The sequence below is a fragment of the Kogia breviceps genome, chromosome 13, assembly GCF_026419965.1.
Source record: "Kogia breviceps isolate mKogBre1 chromosome 13, mKogBre1 haplotype 1, whole genome shotgun sequence".
NCBI lineage: Eukaryota > Metazoa > Chordata > Mammalia > Artiodactyla > Physeteridae > Kogia > Kogia breviceps.
Window position 1 is genome coordinate 42,446,234 of NC_081322.1, and position 20,868 is coordinate 42,467,101.

A 20,868-nucleotide genomic window follows, 5' to 3' on the forward strand; every position below is an offset into this window, starting at 1 on the left:
TTATCGGCTTTTAAATCTTTCTATACCCACTTTGGAGAAATTTCTTTGTAGACTCCTGTTATCTTTTTTTTTTTTTTTTTTTTTTTTTTTTTGCGATATGCGGGCCTCTCACTGTTGTGGCCTCTCCCGTTGCGGAGCACAGGCTCCGGACGCGCAGGCTCAGCGGCCATGGCTCACGGGCCCAGCCGCTCCGCGGCATGTGGGATCTTCCCGGACCGGGGCACGAACCCGTGTCCCCTGCATCGGCAGGCGGATTCTCAACCACTGCGCCACCAGGGAAGCCCCTGTTATCTTTTAAAAGGCAGATATCGCATCCTCCCGCATCTATTTTTTTTTAAAAGACTACAAAAGGCTTATTTACATATCCAAAGTACTCAGATCCTACAGATGTGGACATGCTAACTCCTTCTTTTAGAATAAACTGATGATGGGCAATAATCAATATCAGAAACTTTGTATTACTTTTTAAAAAAATTTACTCATTTATTTTTGTCTGCACTGGGTCTTCATTGCTGCACGCGGGTTTTCTCTGGTTGCAGCGAGCGGGGGCTACTCTTTGTTACGGTGCGCGGGCTTCTCATTGCGGTGGCTTGTCTTGTTGCGGCTCCTCCATCTATTTTCGCTTTAACATTACAGGAAGCGTCTAGTTAGCTGTCGGTGAGACAGATGCTTTGAGAACATTTTCTACGTTTATCAGGAGCTTCACATGGGGCACCTGTGTTCTGGTTTGAGAAGAATCTCTGTAGACCCCACCTGGTCTCTCTGCCCTCAGTCTGTGTGTATGTGCCATTTTACTTCATCACACACTCCAATAGTGCCACGCTGCTACCAAATTAAGTATAAGCTGGTTTCTTTTGATTTAAAGCCCTCCAAAAATGATCACTCCAATTTTATTTCTGATACTGTTACTTTTTTGCAAGCTGAAATGCTTTGATTAGTATGTTCTCGGTATTTTAATTGAATCTGGTTGTTGGCATGTGGCTTACTTCCATAGCCATTTATCTAGCACAGTGGTTCTGAGTGTGTTCCCCAGACCAGAAACATCAGCATCACCTGAGAACTTGTTAGAAATGTGTATTTTACGTCCTGTCCTATACCAGACCTGCTGAATCAGAAACTCTGGCTGAGTAATCTGCACTCTAACAAGCCCTCCACGGTGATTCTGATGCAGCTGAAGTTTGAGGGCCGCTGGTCTAGCATTTACTTTTTGAATTTCAAATGGAGTAAGAGATGGATTTAAAAAAAAAAAAAGAACCTAATGGAATATAAACTGTTATTTAAGTGTAAAATGTTTTTTTAAGACAAAATTTTAACACTCACTAAAGGCTCTTTTACTAGAATTCTGCTACTAAATATATTTTTCATATAGGTTCTTAATTTAGAAAATGTGTTCTAAAGGAAGAAGACCAGATTAAACAATTTTTAGTTCATTTGTCTCCCCCTAGTGGCAGGCTTTTAAGTATTGACCGCGACAACCTCATTTATGTTTCTCAGAAATCGTAGTTCTGAATTTTTTTCATGATTCCTCTTATTAGCTACACTTAAAGTCAATTGCCCTCCTACCAAATTACATAGATTCTTCTATATTAGCTCCAACTATGGCTGTAGAAAACCATGTAATTTATCTCTTCCATGGCACTTTTTAATCTGACTTGTAAATCTTCCCTCATTTCGTTACCAACTTCTTAGCAGTAGAAATTCATTACTTAGAACATTTGAAATGAGTATTCTTCCTTTACAGAATGTCAACAACATCCAGGTGTTTACCTTTATTCCTCTCACCAACGCTCCCTTTCTGGCAATGCCACAGGAACCACACAAAATCTCCAGGGTACTGGGGGAGCCACTGCCTCCAAATCTCTTTTCAGTAAGCACTCTGAGCCCTCAAGCCCTTAGGCTATATTGACTTAGGGTGTGAACAGATTCCTCTGACTCTTAAGATCAACAAGACAGGTTTGATTTCTTCCAAAAGATTTTATTAATATGGCAGGATAATTTATGGAGATACTAGTACACTACATTTTCCCCTTGATCCCTTCCAAGCAGGCAGCAAGGCCATTTGTATTCATTCCTTTGTCTTGGATGTCTAAAGGATGGAAAGCTGAAGCTACTTGAAGACCGTGGCTTTTTCCATCTATTGTTACAGTCTGAGCTCACTGAAGAAATTATGCTACATGTCTGAGAGGGAAAAGGGAAGAGGTGCCTTTATTTACATGGAAGGAAATAAATGAGATTTCCTTAGGCTGGGAAGAAGGAGTGTAAACTGGTGCATCCTCATTCCCCAGCAGCACCCTGGAGAAGTGTCAAGACCTATGGTCTGCTTAGAAAGGCTAGACCACTAAGCATCAAGGTTCCCAAACATAACAGGGATTTCCACGCTCTGTGGAAACAGAGTCCCTGCATTTCAAGGATCTGTGTGACTTCAAACACGGGCATCTCAGCAGTAACCAATGTGGGCTGAAGACTGGAGCAGTCTCTCTCTCCAAATACTATGTATGATCTGGGAATGGTGGGCAGGCGGTGTAAAAGGGAGGAAACTGATGGAGGTTAAATTTTCCTGCCATCCTAATGTGACAGGGGCTCAGTTAAGTTCAATTTGATTTAAAGAAAATAAACATTTTAAAAAAATACATCCAAGTTTGTGACTGCAATTCACATACTAGGAAATACAGCAAAAAACAAAGCAAAAAGAGATGGAGAACACAGTAATGCACAAGTTCACAGAACAAGGGTCACTGATGCTAATGTCACTCAAGTCTTGCTACACAGATGACGTGGCATACATTAGGTGAGACCTCCCTAGATCATTGCCTCCCCTTTCAACTCTGTTAAGGCTGGATGCTCCATCTCATTCCTCCAACCTTAGCTAGCCTGATGCAGGGGTTGGCATCTCTAACAGGTCTGTTAAGCTTCCCACTTTCCCAGAAAAGGTAACGGAGTATAGAGGAATATGTCAGACAAGTAAAGTTTCCTAATTTTCTAAGTCTCAGTTTCCTAATGTGTAACATGGAAGTTAGACTAATGAGGGCTGATATTTAGCTTGCATGCCTGCTAATAACTTAAACCATACCGTTGTTAAATTACTGAAACTCTTCCATATCAGTCAGTAAAAAGCAAGTGCCCCAAGCAATTTTTGCTTCCCTGTTCAGTTTTAAAACTAGCTGCTTCTATTATTGTTGTTCTTTTTTAAGAGCAACAGCTTTATTAAAATATACACATATCATCAAATTTGTTCTTTTAAAGCATACAATGTAGTAGTTTTTAGTATATACAGAATTGTGCAACCATTACCACTAAATCCTGAAAATTTTCATCATCCCCAAAAGAAACCCCACATCCAAGAGCAGGTATTCCCAATTCCTCTTCCGCTCAGGCTGTGGCAACCACCAATCTTTCTATCTCTATAGGTTTGCCTATTCTGAACATCTCATATAAGTGGAATCATTCAATATATGGCCTTTTGTGTCTGTATTCTTGGCGTAGTTTTCAAGTTTATCCATGTCGTAGCATGCATCTGTACTTCATTATTTTTGCTGAATAGATTACATTATATACGTGTAACACACTTTGTTTATTGCTTTTGTTTATTGCTTCTATTTTTAAGCAAAGATAATTTAGTTTTTTAAAGCTGGCATCTGGGTCTTATGATCTTTTTTCGTATTGAGAGTAGAAGGTATTAAGAGTGGACTCCAATTACAGGTCATGGAAATTCCTCCCAATCACCAAAAGGCTTCTTTTGTGAAGAAGAATAACCCATGCTGACGGGTTATTCTGCCCAATAAGTTTCCTGTTTTCTGTCTGAGAGATGATTCAACCTTTAAGCTAATTTTCAAAGGGCATGAGCTCTAGGCCATGGAGCCAATCCTATAAGGTCTTCTTTTCTCCCAGGGGAATGGTTTACTAGTCTATGTGCTATGCTATAACATTAAAATGTACAGATTTTGTATACACTTTTTTTTTTTTTTTTTGCGGTATGCGGGCCTCTCACTGCTGTGGCCTCTCCCGTTGCGGAGCACAGGCTCCCGACGCACAGGCTCAGCGGCCATGGCTCACGGGCCCAGCCGCTCCGCGGCATGTGGGATCTTCCCGGACCGGGGCACGAACCCGTGTCCCCTGCATCGGCAGGCGGACTCTCAACCACTGCGCCACCAGGGAAGCCCCTACACATACATTTTTGTAAATACACAGAGTATCTCTGAAAGGGTACATAAGAAACTGTTAAAAACAATTGCCTATAGAAAGGGGAGCTGGGGGACAGGGATGGAAGGCTTACTTTTCAGTCTCTATCCTTTCGTAAATCATTCAAAATGAATAATAATAATAATTAGGTCTTAAATAGTAAACAATAATAACCTCGACTAGAAGTATGAGGCTTGTTTATTTGAAAGGGACATCTTGAGTCATTACACTGACCTCGTAAAACATTTTCATTCGTCAAGCCTTCACTGTCTGCTGCTCCCTCAGCTTGGATTGTCCTTCTCCTCTTTATCCTCCCTGAACCCTCAATAAAATCTGACAATTTATATAATTTTTCAATTTACAAAGCACTTTAAAAAAAAAAAATTTTTTTGGCTGCGCCGCAAGGCATGCAGGATATTAGTTCCCCAACCAGGGATGTTACTCTGTGCCCTCTGCATTGGGAGCAGGGATTCCTAACCACTGGACCACCAGGGGAAGTCCCCTACAAAGCACTTTTAGATACATGATCTAATCTTCAAACAAAAAAATATATACAGTGAAGATGAATAATTTTATACTCATTTAATAAATAAGAACACAGGGGATGAGAAAGTGCAGCAGCTTGTGCCAGGTCACAGTTATTATATTTCAGAGCTATAATTAAAATCTACAACTGCTAACAAGTCCAGTGATTTTTCCACTTTTTTCAAGCTACGAAATCCTATTCATTTAATGGAGGAACTGGGTAAAAATGCACAAAGATATTTTACCGAAGTGTTGTGCAATATCAATATTGCACAATAAATACCATCACATAGATCTGTATTTATCATAGAAAATATGGACAAACATCCATAATACTACATATAGTGAGAAAAAAATAGTTTAAAACAGATTACACATAAACAATGTGTTTATGTAGAAAGAAGCTGGAAAGATATATTGTGTAGGAAAATGGGTTTTTTGAATAAACTTTTTTTTAAACTTTTTATTATTATTATTTTTTGGCCGTGCCACACGGCACGCGGGATCTTAGTTCTCCGACCAGGGATCAAACCCATGCCCCCTGTATTGGGAGCTCAGAGACTTAACCACTGGGCAACCAGGGAAGTCCCCTCGTTGTTTTTGTGTCTTGTTTTGTTTGGCCGCACCGCGTGACTTGCAGGATCTTAGTTCCGGGACCAGGGATTGAACCCAGGGCCACGGCAGAGAAAGCACCAAGTCCTGCCCACTGGACGGCCAGGGAATCCCCGGAAAATGTTTTTTAAAAGTTGTAATACTCTAAATTTTTATATATTATTACTAATACTAGATTAAATGCACATTAGTACTTACTATGTGCTGAATAGTGGGATTATCTCATTTAATCCTCACAATAACCAACTTGCCTAAAGGCTTACTGTTAAGTAACGCAGCAGAACCAGACGGGTATCAGACACCAAACCTCATGCTCTTTGGAGGTAGATCATCCTGTCTCACGTACAAAGATCATTTATTTTATAATCAGAAAAAGCCATGAGGTTACTTTAAGAAAATCGTGTTCAAAACTTCACTTCTCGGAGTCTCCTGTACTCCCCAAACAGTCTGGGTCTCTTACAGCACCTAGGGAAATCTGATTAGCATTGGCTGATCCCTTATTCTACCTCTCCTGGCTGCCTGAAACCCCAGCTCACTTCCTCGTGCAGTGGGCGCCCGATACGTGGAACACTGAGGAGTGCTCTCTACTTGGCTCGTGGAGAACTTGAATTGATGATCAGTGCTCACACATTAGGAATTTCTTTCCAAGCTTTGTAGGTTAGGGCCACACGAGGCCTCTCCATTTCCCTCACGCACCGTAGCCTCCTTGCCTGCACCTACTTCATCCCCCGGCTTCCACAGTGCTCTTATCCCACCTGGGCCGGGAGCCCGAGGGTTCCCTAGGTTCGCGGGACCTGCCCGGCCGACCCGCCAGGGCCCCGGCTCCCGCTCTCGGGACAGGGACAAGGGGCTCCACGTGGGCCCGTGAGCCGCCATCTCGCGTGCTGGCAGGATCAGCGGGCGCTGTCGGAGCCCCGGCGGGGCGGGAGCTGCTGCCCGTACTCAAGATGGCGGCCCCGGCGGGCGGGGCCCACGGCTCGGAAGCCGCGCGGAGGAGCGGCGGCATGGCGGCGGCGGCCGAGGAGCCGAGTCGGGGGTACCGGGACGAAGAGGAGGAGGCGGTGAGTGCGACGGCGGAAGCCCGCTCGGCGGTGGCGAGGGTGGCCGCTCGGCTGTGTGAGGGGAAGGGAGTCGGGACGCGGCGGGCGTGCGGGGGCTCCTGGCGGGATTGTGCCCCAGGGCGCGCGGAGCGGCGGGCAGCTGGCCCCAGCCATACGGGCCACACGGAAGTTCGAGGGGGAAGGAGGGAAGTTACCTTAAGTAACGGCGCGTGCTTCCTTTTGTTGAAAGCAGGACCCAGTTTTCACAAAGGTGGGATCGTTGCACTGGGGAGGTTTGGCTTCTCTCGTTAATGCCTGGTTCTTCCTGCACAGTCGCAAGCTACCGCCTTTAACCCCTCTTTCTTCCACCAGGAGCAGTTGGTTCTGGTGGAATTATCAGGAATTATTGATTCAGACTTTCTCTCAAAATGTGAAAATAAATGCAAGATTTTGGTGAGTCTTGTAGAATTGGGGGGTTGTTGACTTTCTTAAATTTGAAACAAGAATGAGTGGTGAAATATACCCGTCCCTAAGACTGATATATTAATTTCACGTGAACAAAGCAGTGAACGCTGGAGACAATCACAGAAGTACAGGGGGACTGTGGGAGCAGCTGGGATAAAGTTAATGCCTAACTCTGCCTGAGTGTCTGCCTGTGTGGCTGGAGAGAGGTAGAGATTTGGAGGGTTAAAGCATTTTGATATGGAACATTAGGTTTTGAAAAAATACACCGTTTTAAATAGTGAGGAGGGTGAGAAAAACACAAAGGGCACAGAGGATAATTAGATATGCACACAGAGGTTAAACAGATGCAAACTGGTATATATAGAATGGGTAGACAACAAGGTCCTACTGTATAGCACAGGGAACTATATTTCAATATCCTGTGATGAATGGTAATGGAGAAGAATATGAAAAAATGTATATATGTATAACTGAGTCACTTTGCTCTACAGCAGTGATTATACAACATTGTACTTCAACTATACTTCAGTAAAAAATAAAATTTAAAAAACTTCAAAAAAATAAAATAAAATATGGAAAACAAACAAAATTAGCGTGGAGAAGGGAGTGAGAATACCTATTAAGAAAGGACTTAAGAGACCTCACTGTGCTGTTGAGTTGAGCTATGGTATTGTGAGTTACCATCTGTTTTATGTTTAAAATCTTTTGAGCATTTTTGACAAAACTTCCTCTGTTCTTACTTTATCTTGAAGAGGATGTTGATTGAAACAGACCTTGCTACTTGGGTATGAATTAAGTAGTCTTCAGTTTGTAGCTGTTGTGGTGAGAGCAGTTTTAGCTTATCTTTTACTTGCTAGGACAAGAAGCTCCAGAGGTTCCCCAGCTTTGGAAATCAGTCTCCTTGGTAGCAAGGTTTCATGTAAAAGTCTTCTTTTTTAAAAAATATTTATTTGTTTATTTGGTTGTGCTGGGTCTTAATTGCGGCATGCATGTGGGATCTAGTTCCCTGACCAGGGATCGAACCCGTGCCCCCTGCAGTGGAAGTGCAGTCTTAACTGCTGTACCACTGGGGAAGTCCCTTGTGCTTTTTTTTTTTTTTTCTTTGCGGTACGCGGGCCTTTCACTGTTGTGGCCTCTCCCGTTGCGGAGCACAGGCTCAGTGGCCATGGCTCACGGGCCTAGCCGCTCCGTGGCATGTGGGACCCTTCTGGACCGGGGCACGTACCCGTGTCCCCTGCATCGGCAGGCGGACCCTCAACCACTGCGCCACCAGGGAAGCCCAACTTTCTTTTTTAAATTGAGAAATAATTGACGTATAACATTATACTAGTTTCAGCTGTACAACGTTTTCAATATTTGCATATATTGTGAAATGATCACCACGATGTCTAGTTAACACCCATCACTACACATCGTTACAATTTTTTTTTCTTCTGGTAAGAACTTTGAAGGTTTATTTTCTTAGCAATTTTCATATAAAGTACAGTATTATTAACTATAGTCACCATGATATTCTTAAACATCCCAGGACTTATTTATTTTATAACTGGAAGTTGGTATCCTTTGAGCCCCCACTTCACCCATTTCACCCATTCCCCCCACCCCCAAGGCTTTTTCTAATGATGATTTTTTAAATGATCCTATATTCTGTTGTAGGGAATTGATACTGAGAAGCCCATTCTGCAAATGGACAGCTATGTCTTTGCTGGAGAGTATGAAGGTAGGAGGAAGTCAGAGAGATGAAACTCCCTTTTTTTTTTTTAATATGCCTTTCAGAGAAAGTAGCTCTGTTAATTCTCAACAAGTTGCCTTCATGTTTTTCTGCAGACACTCTTGGGACCTGTGTTATATTTGAAGAAAATGTTGAACATGGTAAGTGATTGCTATGTTGACTCAACTCTTTTTACTATGAAATATTTCAAACATACTTTTGTATGGTGGATATTAAAATTATAAGATCTCATGTACCCCTTCTCTAGCTGTATCACATCCTCCCTTTTGGTTAGGTAGTTAAAAAACATTCCACATACCTTTGCAGCCCCTTGTATTCCCCTCTCCAAACCTACTCCCTTCCTCTGTCTTCAGAGGTAATCACTCTCCTGAATTTGGTGTTTTTCTTTCCTATACGTGATTTTATATTACATATGTATGTACCCGCACCCAATAAATAGCACTTACTGTGTATTTTCACACTTGATATAAGTTATAGCATATTATACATATTATTCTATATCTTTTTTCAATTAGAGATGTTTTGAGATTTATACGTGTTGATATATACGTTTTCCCTGTTGCTTAAGATTCTATTTGTGACTATACCACAGTTTATTCTCCAATTAATGCACATGTAGGTTGCTTCCATTTTTACCAGTAATTATTAATAACTACTAAAATTTATTGAGTGCTTTCTGTGTCAGGCGCTGTTCTAGGTGCTATAAGTATTAACTCATTGAATCCTCACCACAAGTCTATGAGGTAGATGCCATTGTTATCTTCATTTTCTATTTGAAGAAACTGAAGCACAGAGAGGTAAATAACATTCCCGAGGTCATACACAAAATAAGAGGCAGAGCCAGCATTTGAACCCAGGTGGTCTTGCTCCAGAGCCCCTTTTCTTAATTATGCTTATTAACTCACTACAGAAATGCTGCCATGAATATTTTTGTTTCCTTGTGCATATATATAAAAATGTCTCTCAGGTATATGCTTAGAAAAGGAACTGCTAGATTGATGAGTGTGTGTGCTAGATTCAACCATATGAAGTTACCAGTTTGGGCCGAATAGCGACAGTTTCATGTGGTTGAACTTAATAGATGTCACTGTGTTGCTTTCTAAAGTGTAATATCAGTCACACATTGGCAGGGTGTGGAAGTTTTCCATGTGCTTCACACCTTAGCACCGAGCCTCATCCTCCCTCTTGCCTCCGCCCACAGTTTTTATAAAGCTGTGACCCCCAGCAGCAGGTTGGCAGCGCTTGTTTTCTCGTCTTCTTTCATGATCGGTAATGTTCTCCACTCCACTCCGGCTTCAAGCAGTAGGTCTGCCTTTGGTCCTTCACTTTGAGTGGCAGAGTTTTTGACCTCCTTACCCTGTAAGGCCAAATTCCTGGCCCCCCTTTCCTGCTTCCGGGCTGGAGCCTAATAGGCCCATAGCTTTAATCTCACTTTGTGTTTCTGTCCCCTGGAGATGTTTGTTGTCTTTGAGTTCACTGTGCTTTCTGTTCTTATGTATTTTATCTGATATTTCTCTGTGCTTGAAGCTGGAAGAATGAGTTAAATCTTGAACTTACTATACTATCTTGACAGGAAGTAGTTTAACTCTCTAAACTGGAATCATTGAGGCTTAACATGATTATTTGATGGCATCAAGCAGTATAATAGTGTTCATTTTATATTCTAGTGGATGCAGAAGGCAATAATAAAACAGTGCTAAAATATAAATGCCACACAATGAAGAAGCTCAGCATGACAAGAACTCTTCTGACAGAAAAGAAGGAAGGAGAAGAAAACATAGGTTAGTTCACTTAGTTCTCTGAAAATAGGTGATTTAGTATTGGCTTTATGAAACACTGCTGCCAGGATGTTCTTTGTACTTTGTAGTAATAACTATATGTGATAGGTAAAGTATATTAAAATTGAGGGTACTCCATGAAAAGTACCAAACATAGATTTAAAATTTAGCTGAATTCTCACATAGCAGGGGGCACTGGAGACATATAAGAAATTTCTATCTTCTTTGCATTGGAAACGATTGTGAGGAGTTTGTCAAGAAACTTGACATGATTTCAACCCCAGGGAATTCAGCAACTACTTCTCTCTTCAGCAACTACTTCTCTCTCTCTCTCTCTCTCTCTCTCTCTCATTCTCTCATTCTCTCATTCTCTCTCATTCAAACTTCTTTGTAAGTGCAGAAGATATTATGAGAGCAGTTCTCGATTCCCAAGGAGTAACCCCATAGGATGTCCTGAACTTTTGGCAGATGCAGTAACCTTCCCCAACATGCTCACAACTGGAAGAAGCTGGCTATATGTGGGAGGGACTCTAGGACCACAGTTGTTAGTCTTGTGTCTCGTTCTTAATAAGCATCCATTTAGCCTTCTCCAGTTGCTTGTCATCCCACACTAGAGACCTCAGGCCAGTGCTTCTTGCACCCATAGCAGGCACACGTTTGTGGAGATGAGCAGATAAACACTTGTTGGTTTAAAAGCTTATTGCTCACCACACCAGCCTCTTTCTGTTGCCCTAGGGAATTTGGGACACGGTCAGAATAAAGGTGTTTGTCCACCAAAAAAAAAAAGTCTTATTTCTCAAAGATATATATATATATATATATATATTTTTTTTTTTTTGTATTTTTTTGTTGTTGTTTGTTTTCTGTACATGGGCCTCTCACTGTTGTGGCCTCTCCCGTTGTGAAGCACAGGCTCCGGACGCCCAGGCTCAGCGGCCATGGCTCACGGGTCCAGCCGCTCCGCGGCATGTGGGATCTTTCCAGACCAGGGCACGAACCCGTATCCTCTGCATCGGCAGGTGGACTCTCAACCACTGTGCCACCAGGGAAGCCCTCAAAGATATATTTGAAACTCTAGTAAATGAGACCCTATTGATGAATATTCACGGTTTGATTTATTGTTTTGTTTTGGTTTTTTTCATCTTTTTTGCGGTATGCGGGTCTCTCACCGCTGTGGCCTCTCCCGTGGCGGAGCACAGGCTCCGGACGCGCGGGCTCAGCGGCCACGGCTCACGGGCCCAGCCGCTCTGCGGCATGTGGGATCCTCCCGGACCGGGGCACGAATCCACGTCCCCCACATCAGCAGGCGGACTCTCAACCACTGTGCCACCAGGGAAGCCCTGATTTATTGTATTTTAAGGAATAAACATTTGAAGGTACATTAATCATTTAGAAATTAATTATACCAGCTACACGTAACTATATAACAAATCTTTGTTCTTATATATTCCACAATTATCCCCTTCTTTAGGCACTCCAAAAATAATAGGAAGAAGCAGGCACTTGAAGTTCTAGAATGAATTCGAAAGGCAGATACATACCAGATAGCTTAGCTATCATTTAGATATTCTTTTTAAAGGAAGTTATACAATTTCCTCTCCTATAGTCCTTAATAATCTAATAGATCTTTGGGAAGATTTGGGTGTATCTTTCAATCAAATAAATTAGTAACCAAATATTCAAGGCTGTATTGGTTATCTGTTGCTGCATAAAAAGTTACCCCTAAACTTAAAGGCTTAAAACAACAGAACACCATCTTACACATTTCTGTGAATCAGGAATTGGGGAGCAGCTTAGCTAGGTTGTTCTGGCTGGGGTCTCTCACAAGGTTGCAGTCATTGTGTTGGCTGGGCTGTAGTCATCTGAAGGCTTGAGTAGGGCCTGAAAATCTAATTGTAAGACAGCTCACTCACATAGCTGGTGAGTTTGTGCTGCCTGTTAGCAGGAGGCCTCACTTCCTCACCTCCTCACCTCCTCACACTACTGTTTGAGTGCCCTCCTGACATGGCAGCTGTCTTTCCCAGACCAAGTGATCCTTAAGAACAAGGTAGAAGCCACAATGCCTTTTATGAACTATCCTTAGAAGTCACATTCTGTCATTTCTGTGATATCCTATTCCATGTGGGAGGGGACGACACAGGGGCGTGCACGTCAGGAAGGTGAGGATCATTGGGGACCATCTTGGAGGCTGGCTGCCAAACATGGCAAGATGCTGGAGGCAGAACAAAATAGACAGGAGATGTGGTCCTTACTTTCTAGGAACTTGTACTCTAAAGCAAATCACATTGAAACAGACATGGATGACTATGACTCGACACCCATTTCTCTCAACTTACTTTAAGTATCTGTTATGTGCCAAGTATTATGCTGGATAACAGAGTAGGCTTTAGGATGGCTTTGAGGTTTTGAACTTGGTGACTAGGAGAATGACGTTAGAGCAAGAAAAAACTATGAAGTCAATAGTTGAAGCTGAACTGGAGGGAAAGAACAAATCGATTTTTGAAAGAGTCTTTATATACATGAAAAAAGATATGGGATCAACAGTAAGGATGTTTCAACAAACAGCTGCAGAAGAGTTAGTTTATGATGGGGGATAGGAACAGATGGATGCGTGAACAGGGTGACAAGATAGGTTGGTATATCTTACAGATATCTAACGGAACTTTGAAGATGAGCGTAAACAGCTTGGGCTATAGGAATTGAGGATCCATTGAAAATCCTTAACTGAAAGGGTCATAAGGATGAAAGAAAAAAATGGCTAGCATTATTGGAGCAATTTTTTTTTAAGATTTACTATTTATTTATTTTGTTTATTTTTGGCTGTGTCGGGTCTTAGTTGCAGCACATGGGATCTTCGTTAAGGCATTTGGGATCTTTCGTTGTGGCGCATGAGCTCTTCGTTGTGGTGCCCAGGCTTCTCTCTAGTTGTGGCGCGCAGGCTCCAGGGCACGTGGGTTCTGTAGTTTGTGACATGCAGGCTCTAGTTGAGGCACGCGACCTCAGTAGTTGTGGCATGCGGGCTTAGTTGCCTTGCAGCATGTGGGAGCTTAGTTCCCTGACCAGGGATCAAACCCGTTTTCCCCTGCTTTGTAAGGAGGATTCTTTACCACTGGACCACCAGGGAAGTCCCTGGAGCAATTCTTGATTATGGGAGTTCCTTGACAGGTAAGGGCTTTGACTGTGAGTATGGAAAGGAACAAAAAATTTTTTCAAGGGTTTTTTTTGGAGAGGTGTCTTATTTCACAATTGGATTTTTCAACTCAAAATGACAAATAAATGTTGACTCAAGATGATAGAGTGGTATCATCCATTGTATTATGAAAGCTGAATGGGTAAGGAGAAAATTGTAGGGAAGTGACAAAATTTTCTTCAACACAAAAGCTGGCAGTGGGAGCTCAGGTATCTCTCAGAATGAGTTGGGAATTGGACTCTGGGAAAAGTGCTTGGAATAGTAACTGAAGTTGATTACTTTTAGTGATTCTGATGATGCATACCCTATAGGCATTCCAAGGTCTCCATGTAAGATGGATATTACATGATCATTTATCAGTAGGTACAGGCACCATGTTCCTTTCTTTACATTGGGGTTTTATTTTGATACATATTCATATGAACATTTAAATTAAAAATATATGTAAGTAACTGAAATTCCTTTTTCATGTTTCTTGGTTTGTCCCACTGCCTCCTCTATTAGGTGGTGTGGAATGGCTGCAAATCAAGGAAAATGATTTCTCCTGTAGACCCAACATGATTTGTAGTTTTCTGCATGAAAATGAAGAGGATGAAGCTGTAGCTCCAGACCCAGATAAATCTTTGGAGTTGGAAGAGCAAGAGATTCAAATGAAAGATAATTCAAACCTGAGTTATGAACAGGAGAAACCACCGAACTTGGATATAGAGGATTCTGGTCCTCTTATTGATATCCCTTCTTCTGAGACAGAAGGCTCTGTTTTTATGGAAACTCAAGAAACTGCCTTAGAAATCACTCCTAGATGAAATGTTTCTCATAAAAACTAGTCATAAACTTTTTAGAGTTTTTATATAAAATAACTGGCTTTGTAGTTTTCAGTTCAGAATTTTATTATTTTTGTTGGCTATATACACATTTCCAATTATATATAGTTTAATATACTAGAATCATTAAGGACCAGATACGAGTTTTTAAAAATATGATTTCAATGACTATAGGGACCCTTCTGTGATGAGTCCTTTAAAATGGGGGTTTTACTAAGGTAAGTGTGAGTTTCTTTTGCAGCCATCACAAATTACCACAGACTTAGCGGCTAAAGTATATTAAGCTACATAAGTGTATTGTCTTATAGTTTTGTAGGTCAGCCATCTGATATGGGTGTCACCTGGGCTAAAATCAAGGTATTTGCAGAGCTTCATTCTCTTCTGGACATGGTATGGGGGACTCCATTTCCTTGTTCATTCAGTTGTTGGCAGAATTCAGTTCTTTGCAGCTGAAGGATCACGGTCCAATTTCCTTGCTGTTGGCTGAGAGCCATTCCCAGCTTCTAGGGGCTGCCTGCATTCCTTCACTCATGGTCCCCTTCTCTTCAAAGCCAGCAATGGTCAAGTCCCTCTCAGTCTTTGAATCTCTCCTGCTTCTTCCATAATCTTATTGATGATGGACCCTTCTGCCTTCTTTTAAAGGTCCATTTGATTACACTGGGCACATCTGGGTAACTTCCCTAATTTAAGGTCTATAACCTTAATTCCATCTGCAAAGTCCCTTTTGCCATGTAATTTAAACAGGCATAAAACTGAGAATTATGGCATGAAAATATTTGGGCGGCCATTTTCCAGTCTACCAAAGTCAGTATTACTCCTGAGAACAGAAAAAGAATTCAGAAGTGCTTAAGGGTGAAGGTACAGTTCTGATATTCCAGCTGTAATTTCACTTCTTTCCCACTGAAGAAAGATGATTGGAATTCAGCTGTAACATTCTAAAATATTATGGTGATAACCTAGATCTACCCTAACTTGTATTTTTTAAGTAAATTAGTCACAAACTTTGACACAGGTTGTACTATATGAAATTACCAATATTTGTTTCTGACTACAAAACTCTGCAATTTTATATGGTTTAACCTGGTACTAGTAAGTTAAAACACTCCTCACGTTAATTATATCTCACAGCTGTTGGAGGTGTAACTTTGTTGTGACAGATTAGAGAACTAATGTTTAGGATGAAGAATTTTTTCCTTCAGTAGGTTTTGTAAATTTTTACTGTTTATTTGGAAAACAGCTTACCCTGATTAAAAGCATTTCCAAATCATAAGTGTGTATCCTCCCAATTTTTATATGACTTTAGTGTCACCTTTTGTTTAATCAAAAGCTTATTTTTTTCTACCAAATGGTATGAAGTCTCTATGTGGAGAGACTGCTAATTACTTGAGCCAGCATCTGGTCTTCCTTTATTTCTTTGTCACAGAATCCCAGAATTTATTCAGGTTAGCAATGTGCCCAGCTTTCCTCATGTATATGAAAGTGGCCATATTGTCTAGATGTTAGTTCTTCCTAGTTTAATCTACAGTTTCAATGCAATCCGAAATAAAATCACAGCAAGGTTTTTATGGATATTGTCAAACCAACTCTAAAGTTTATATGGAGAGAGAAAGACCCAGAATAGCCAATACAATATTGAAGAACATAGTAGGAGGACTTTACGACTTACTATAAAACTACAGTAATAGAGACAGTGGGAACTGCTGAAAGAATAGACAAATAGGTCAATGGAAGAGAATAGAGAGCCCAGAAATAGACATACATATAGTAAACTGATCTTAGATCAAGGAGCAAAGGCAATACAATGGAGCAAAGATAGTCTTTTCAATAAATGATCCTGGGACAACTGAATATCCATATGCAAAAGAATGAAGTGGGACCCCCCCCATCTCTGCTATATGTATATATAGATTTATTCAAAATGGACCAAAGGTCTAAATAAATGTAAGAGCTTAAAATGATAAAACTGAAGAAAATATAGGTATAAATCTTTAGAGACTTCCCTGGTGGCCCGGTGGTTAAGAATCCACCTGCCAATGCAGGAGACATGGGTTCTGTCCCTGGTCCAGGAAGATCCCACATGTTGCAGAGCAACTAAGCCTGTGTGCCACAGCAACAGCCTGCATTCTAGAGCCTGTGAGCCACAGTTACTGAAGCCTGCATGCTCTAAGGTCTGCGTGCTGCAACTATGGAAGCCCATGCGCCTAGAGCCTGTGCTCCCCAGGAAGAGAAGTCACTGCAATGAGAAGCCCACGCACTACAACGAAGAGTAGTCTTTGCTCGCTGCAACTAGAGGAAGCCTGTGCGCAGCAACGAAGACCCAATACAGCCAAAAAAATAAAATTATTATGTTGGATTAGGAAATGGCCTCTTAGATATAACATGAAAATTGTAAGCAACGAAAACAAAAATGGATACGTTGGACTTCATCATAATTGAAAAGTTTTTTGCTTCAGAGGACACTATCTAGAAAATGAAAAAGCCTATTTAATTGGAGAAAATATTTGCAAATTATATATCAGATAAGGGGCTTGTATGTAGAATATATTGGAAACTATTACAACTCAACGATAAAAAGACAACCCAATTTAAAAATGAGCAAAGATTCGAATGGACATTTTCCTGAAGAAGGTATACAAATGGCCAATCAGCCCATGGAAAAAATGCTCAAAATCGTTTGTCATCAGGGAATTGCAGTGAAAACCATAATGAGATACTACTTTACACCTGCTAGGATGGCTTAATGAAAAAAGATGGGCAATAGCAAATTTTGGAGAGGAATGGAGAAGTTGGAACCTGTGATTAACAGAATAATGCTCAAACCAAAAGATGCCCATGCCTAAACTCAGGGATCTTTGAATATGTTACCTTATTTGGCCAAAGGGAATTTGCTATATGATTATGTTAAGGATCTTGCGATGGGGTTATTATTGTGGATTATCCAGTTGGGCCACATGTAATCACACGGGTTTTATAAGAGGGATTCAGAAGTCTCAGAAAAAGAAGTTGTGGCAGTAGAAACAAGTTCAAGTGATGCCTTTTGAAGATGGAGGAATACCAAGGAATGCAAACAGCTTCTATAAACTGGAAAGGCAAAGAAAGTCTCCCTGGAGCTTCTGGGGGAATGTAGCCCTACTGACAACTTAATTTTAGACGTGTAAAACTAATTTTAGGCTTCGGGCTTCTAGAACACTAACATAATAAATTTGTGTTATGACAGTAAATTTGTAATTTTTTACAGCATCAATAGAAAAACCAATTCCAAACCCTCTTACATTGCTGCTGGAAATGTAAAATGGTGCAGACAGAAAATAGTTTGGCAGTTCCTCAAAATGTCAAACATAGAATTACCACATGCAGTTCTACTCCTAGAGAACTGAAAACAAAAGTCTACACAAAAAACTTGTACATAAATGTTCAAAGCAGCATAATGCATAATAGTACAAAAGTGGAAACACAAATGTTCATAAAATTTTGAATGGATAAACAAACATATCCACAGAATGGACTATTATTCAGTCCTAAGTAAAGAAATTAATGTACTAAGAATGAAGTACTGATACATGTTACAACATATGAACCTTAAACATGAACACTTATGAACATAGTAAGTGAAATAAGCCAGATACAAAAGGCCACGTGTTGTATGAATCCATTTATATGGTATGTTCTCAATAGGCAAATCTATGGAGACATAAGATTAGTGGTTGCCAGGGGTTGACAAGGGTGGAAAGTGGAGAGTGCTACTGGGTTATGAGAGGGGTGATAAAAATGTTTTGGAATTAGTGGTGATGGCTGTACATCTTTGTGAATACACTAAAAACCAAGAAATTGTACACTTTACGGGTAACTTATGGTATGTAACGTATATGACAACTTAAACATTGGGGGGAAAATAACGATCAGAAGTGATATTTTCTGCATACATTTTATATGCCAGGTACTGTGGCAGTTATAAACCCTGTTTCTAAACTCTGCCTCACTGATCTCACAGTTTTGTCAACAGTGCATATTTCACATTGATAATTTTAGTGATTATGTGAGTACCTACCATGCCACCAACCTTTCTAGCGTCCTGGAGGATTCCCAGATGAATAACAACTGGTCCCTGAATATCTGAGTCCAGGTATACACATGAGACACTGGGACCTGGGACCATTTCCTGCAGTGCTGCAATGCTTGCACCTGAACAAACGTCTCCTGGAGTAACAAAATACAAAGAAACTATAAGAGACTAAAAATATGTGCATGCACAGTTGGGGCAAATTATGGGCAAGAAACAAAAAGATCAGAAAAACCCCACTGCCACTTCTGGAGAGCTGGGAGCAAAAGCAGGGTACTGCGCATGCCCCTTGCAACCGACACCACCAAATGCATGAGCAAACCACCTAAGCTACCCCTCCAGCCCACCCCCTGGACACACCCTACCCTCACCCCATATAAGGAACCAGCTCACCGGCGCCCCACCCCCTACCTTCGGGAACTAGCAAGGAAACCTGTTACTTGGTTTTGCTCCTTCCTGCAGCCACAGAAGCCCCCCAAAAGTCTTGTCTGAATTTCTTGACTGGCCTCTTACCAATTTCTATTGATTGGGGAAGGCCGAGAACCCTGGTCTATCACACACAGGTGTGTACATCAAGCTCCAAGAGGAGCCTGTTGATTTCCGGAAAAGAGCCAAGGCAAACACCTGTAACCAAGGAAACAGAGCGCTATTTCATCCAAACGGCCGCCAGTGCCTCCAGGCATCCACGTTGGCTGCGGTGCAAGGAAATGACGTCACGCCCAAGTTCCGGTTCCGCCTCAGTGGACGCGCTGCCGTATCTCCTGTAACCCTGCGGTACACGTGCGTGCGCTAGGTGGGCGCTGCGGTAGCATGGACGCTTTGGATCGAGTTGTGTAAGTGCAGTGGGTTCTTTCCCCGGGTAACGTTGGGGAGAAGGGCCTCTGTAGCGGGACGGAGGAGTAGCGCCTCTGCCTCCCCCTCCTCCTGGCCGCCCATGTCCCTTCCTCACACCCGTTGCCACTCCGTGCGGATGTATCCGCTAATTTGGGTCTCCATCTGTTGGGGCGGCCTGCGGGGAGACGGAGAGCAGGGAAGGCCGTGTGTGGGAGCCGCGGCGTGGAGGTGGCACCGAGGCGTTGGCCGCTTTTATCCTAGACAATTAGAAGTGCCTCAGCTTCCGCAGAAGTGAGAGGAAGGTGGGAGAGGTGTTCTGGGCACAGAACACCTGAGTAAGGTGCTCTGAGCACAGGCCTGGGAATGTGACAGATTTAGGTGACAGTCCGGGCCCATCCACTTAAAGCTATGCGACTGGGCCATTTAGTCTCCCTAAGTCTCAGTTTACTCTGTAAAACAGCGTTCATAATAGTCGTACTTCATAGAACTGTGAGGAGTATTTGCGAGAATGTATGTAAAGGCTTTGTGGCAGCACGTAGAGATGCTTATTAGCTTTTTTTCTTTTTCCCAAACTTGTACACTTCTCTGAGTTATCCTTGGGTAATGTCTGCTTTATATTAGTCCAGAAAATGTTTATCTATCTCATAAATAGTTCTGCTATTATTTGCTATGGTTTTCTTGCGTTTTACCTGGGTTAACATGTAATCAAAAGGACAAATTATTCTTTTGGTCATTAAATCAGGGATTTTTGCACATGTGCTGAATATTCCTCTGCAGGTGTGGGGACCGCAAATATGAGTAAGACTAGTTTACTGTCTCATTGTGGGACAAACAGCTGATAAAACGTACAAGGTGTTATTTGCATTAGTTGCTGGGTAGTCAGAAGTAATAAAGCACATGGAATATAGAATATATAGCACTTTTAATGGGTTATAGACACACTAAATATCTCTTGGTTTGACTTAAAAAGTACTGGTATCTTTATCAACCAGTAAATGATTAGAAGCTTTAACTGTGCTTGACATTTTATCTGGTGAATTTTTAAAGTCTGCATGGTAAAGTAAGTTTGGGTATATTCTGTTTTGCTTTTACTTAACGAAGTGTCCGTGGGACCGGAAGGAAGGAGGGTCATAGTTATTTAAGAGAAGAGGAATTATTTCAGTAGATGGCAGACAACTGTTGGAAAATCAAGATTCTCACTGTAGTGTAAGCAGAGATGAACAGCGTCTATAAAAGCGTTCTACTCCTGCTGTCACGTCATACAATCAGAATAATGGATTTGTTTTTCCTTCATATCTTGCAGAGTGATTGGTCTAGGTTAGTTGTTTTTTTTTAAATGCCTTTTGTATTTATTTTTAAAATTTTGGCTGCATTGGGTCTTCGTTGCTGCGTGCGGGCTTTATCGAGTTGTGGTGAGCGGGGGCTACTCTTCGTTGCAGTGGCTTCTCTTAGTTGCAGAGCACGGGCTCTAGGTGTGCAGGCTTCAGTATTTGTGGCAGACGGGCTTCAGTAGTTGTGGCTCGTGGGCTCTAGAATGCATGCTCAGGAGTTGTGGCGCACGGCCTTAGTTGCTCCGCGGCATGTGGGATCTTCCCAGACGAGGGCTCGAACCCGTGTCCCCTGCATTGT

At 41.7% G+C, this 20,868-nt stretch overlaps 2 protein-coding genes and 1 long non-coding RNA gene across 8 annotated transcripts in view; 2 read left to right on the forward strand and 1 right to left on the reverse strand.

Moving 5' to 3' along the window:
• Positions 1 to 6,236: 6,236 nt before the first annotated feature.
• Positions 6,237 to 17,566, forward strand: GTF3C6 (general transcription factor IIIC subunit 6). The gene is made up of 6 exons (XM_059083640.2): positions 6,237 to 6,377; positions 6,729 to 6,809; positions 8,478 to 8,541; positions 8,649 to 8,693; positions 10,221 to 10,334; positions 14,026 to 17,566. The coding sequence occupies exons 1-6, from the start codon at positions 6,264 to 6,266 to the stop codon at positions 14,325 to 14,327; spliced, it is 720 nt and encodes a 239-aa protein (XP_058939623.1). The 5' UTR covers positions 6,237 to 6,263; the 3' UTR covers positions 14,328 to 17,566.
• On the reverse strand, positions 14,398 to 19,114 carry LOC131768065 (uncharacterized). Of its 2 annotated transcripts, none has more exons than XR_009338903.2 (3): positions 18,919 to 19,114; positions 18,394 to 18,542; positions 14,398 to 15,162 (listed from the first exon to the last, which is right to left on the reverse strand). It is a non-coding gene; the product is annotated as an uncharacterized lncRNA (long non-coding RNA). The 2 variants fall into 2 exon arrangements; XR_010836257.1 differs by lacking the exon at positions 14,398 to 15,162 and adding an exon at positions 16,760 to 16,808 and having other exon boundaries at positions 18,919 to 19,105.
• RPF2 (ribosome production factor 2 homolog) overlaps positions 18,815 to 20,868 on the forward strand; it is a 39,936-nt gene continuing 37,882 nt past the window's right edge. The window contains exon 1 of one of the 5 annotated variants that reach the window (XM_059083638.2): positions 18,815 to 19,238. In XM_059083638.2, the coding sequence (XP_058939621.1) occupies positions 19,216 to 19,238 (23 nt within the window). In that variant the 5' untranslated portion in view covers positions 18,815 to 19,215. Of the gene's footprint in view, positions 19,239 to 20,251; positions 20,300 to 20,340; positions 20,557 to 20,868 lie in introns of those variants that run through there. The other 4 variants (XM_067011661.1, XM_067011660.1, XM_067011659.1 and 1 more) reach the window with 4 other exon arrangements.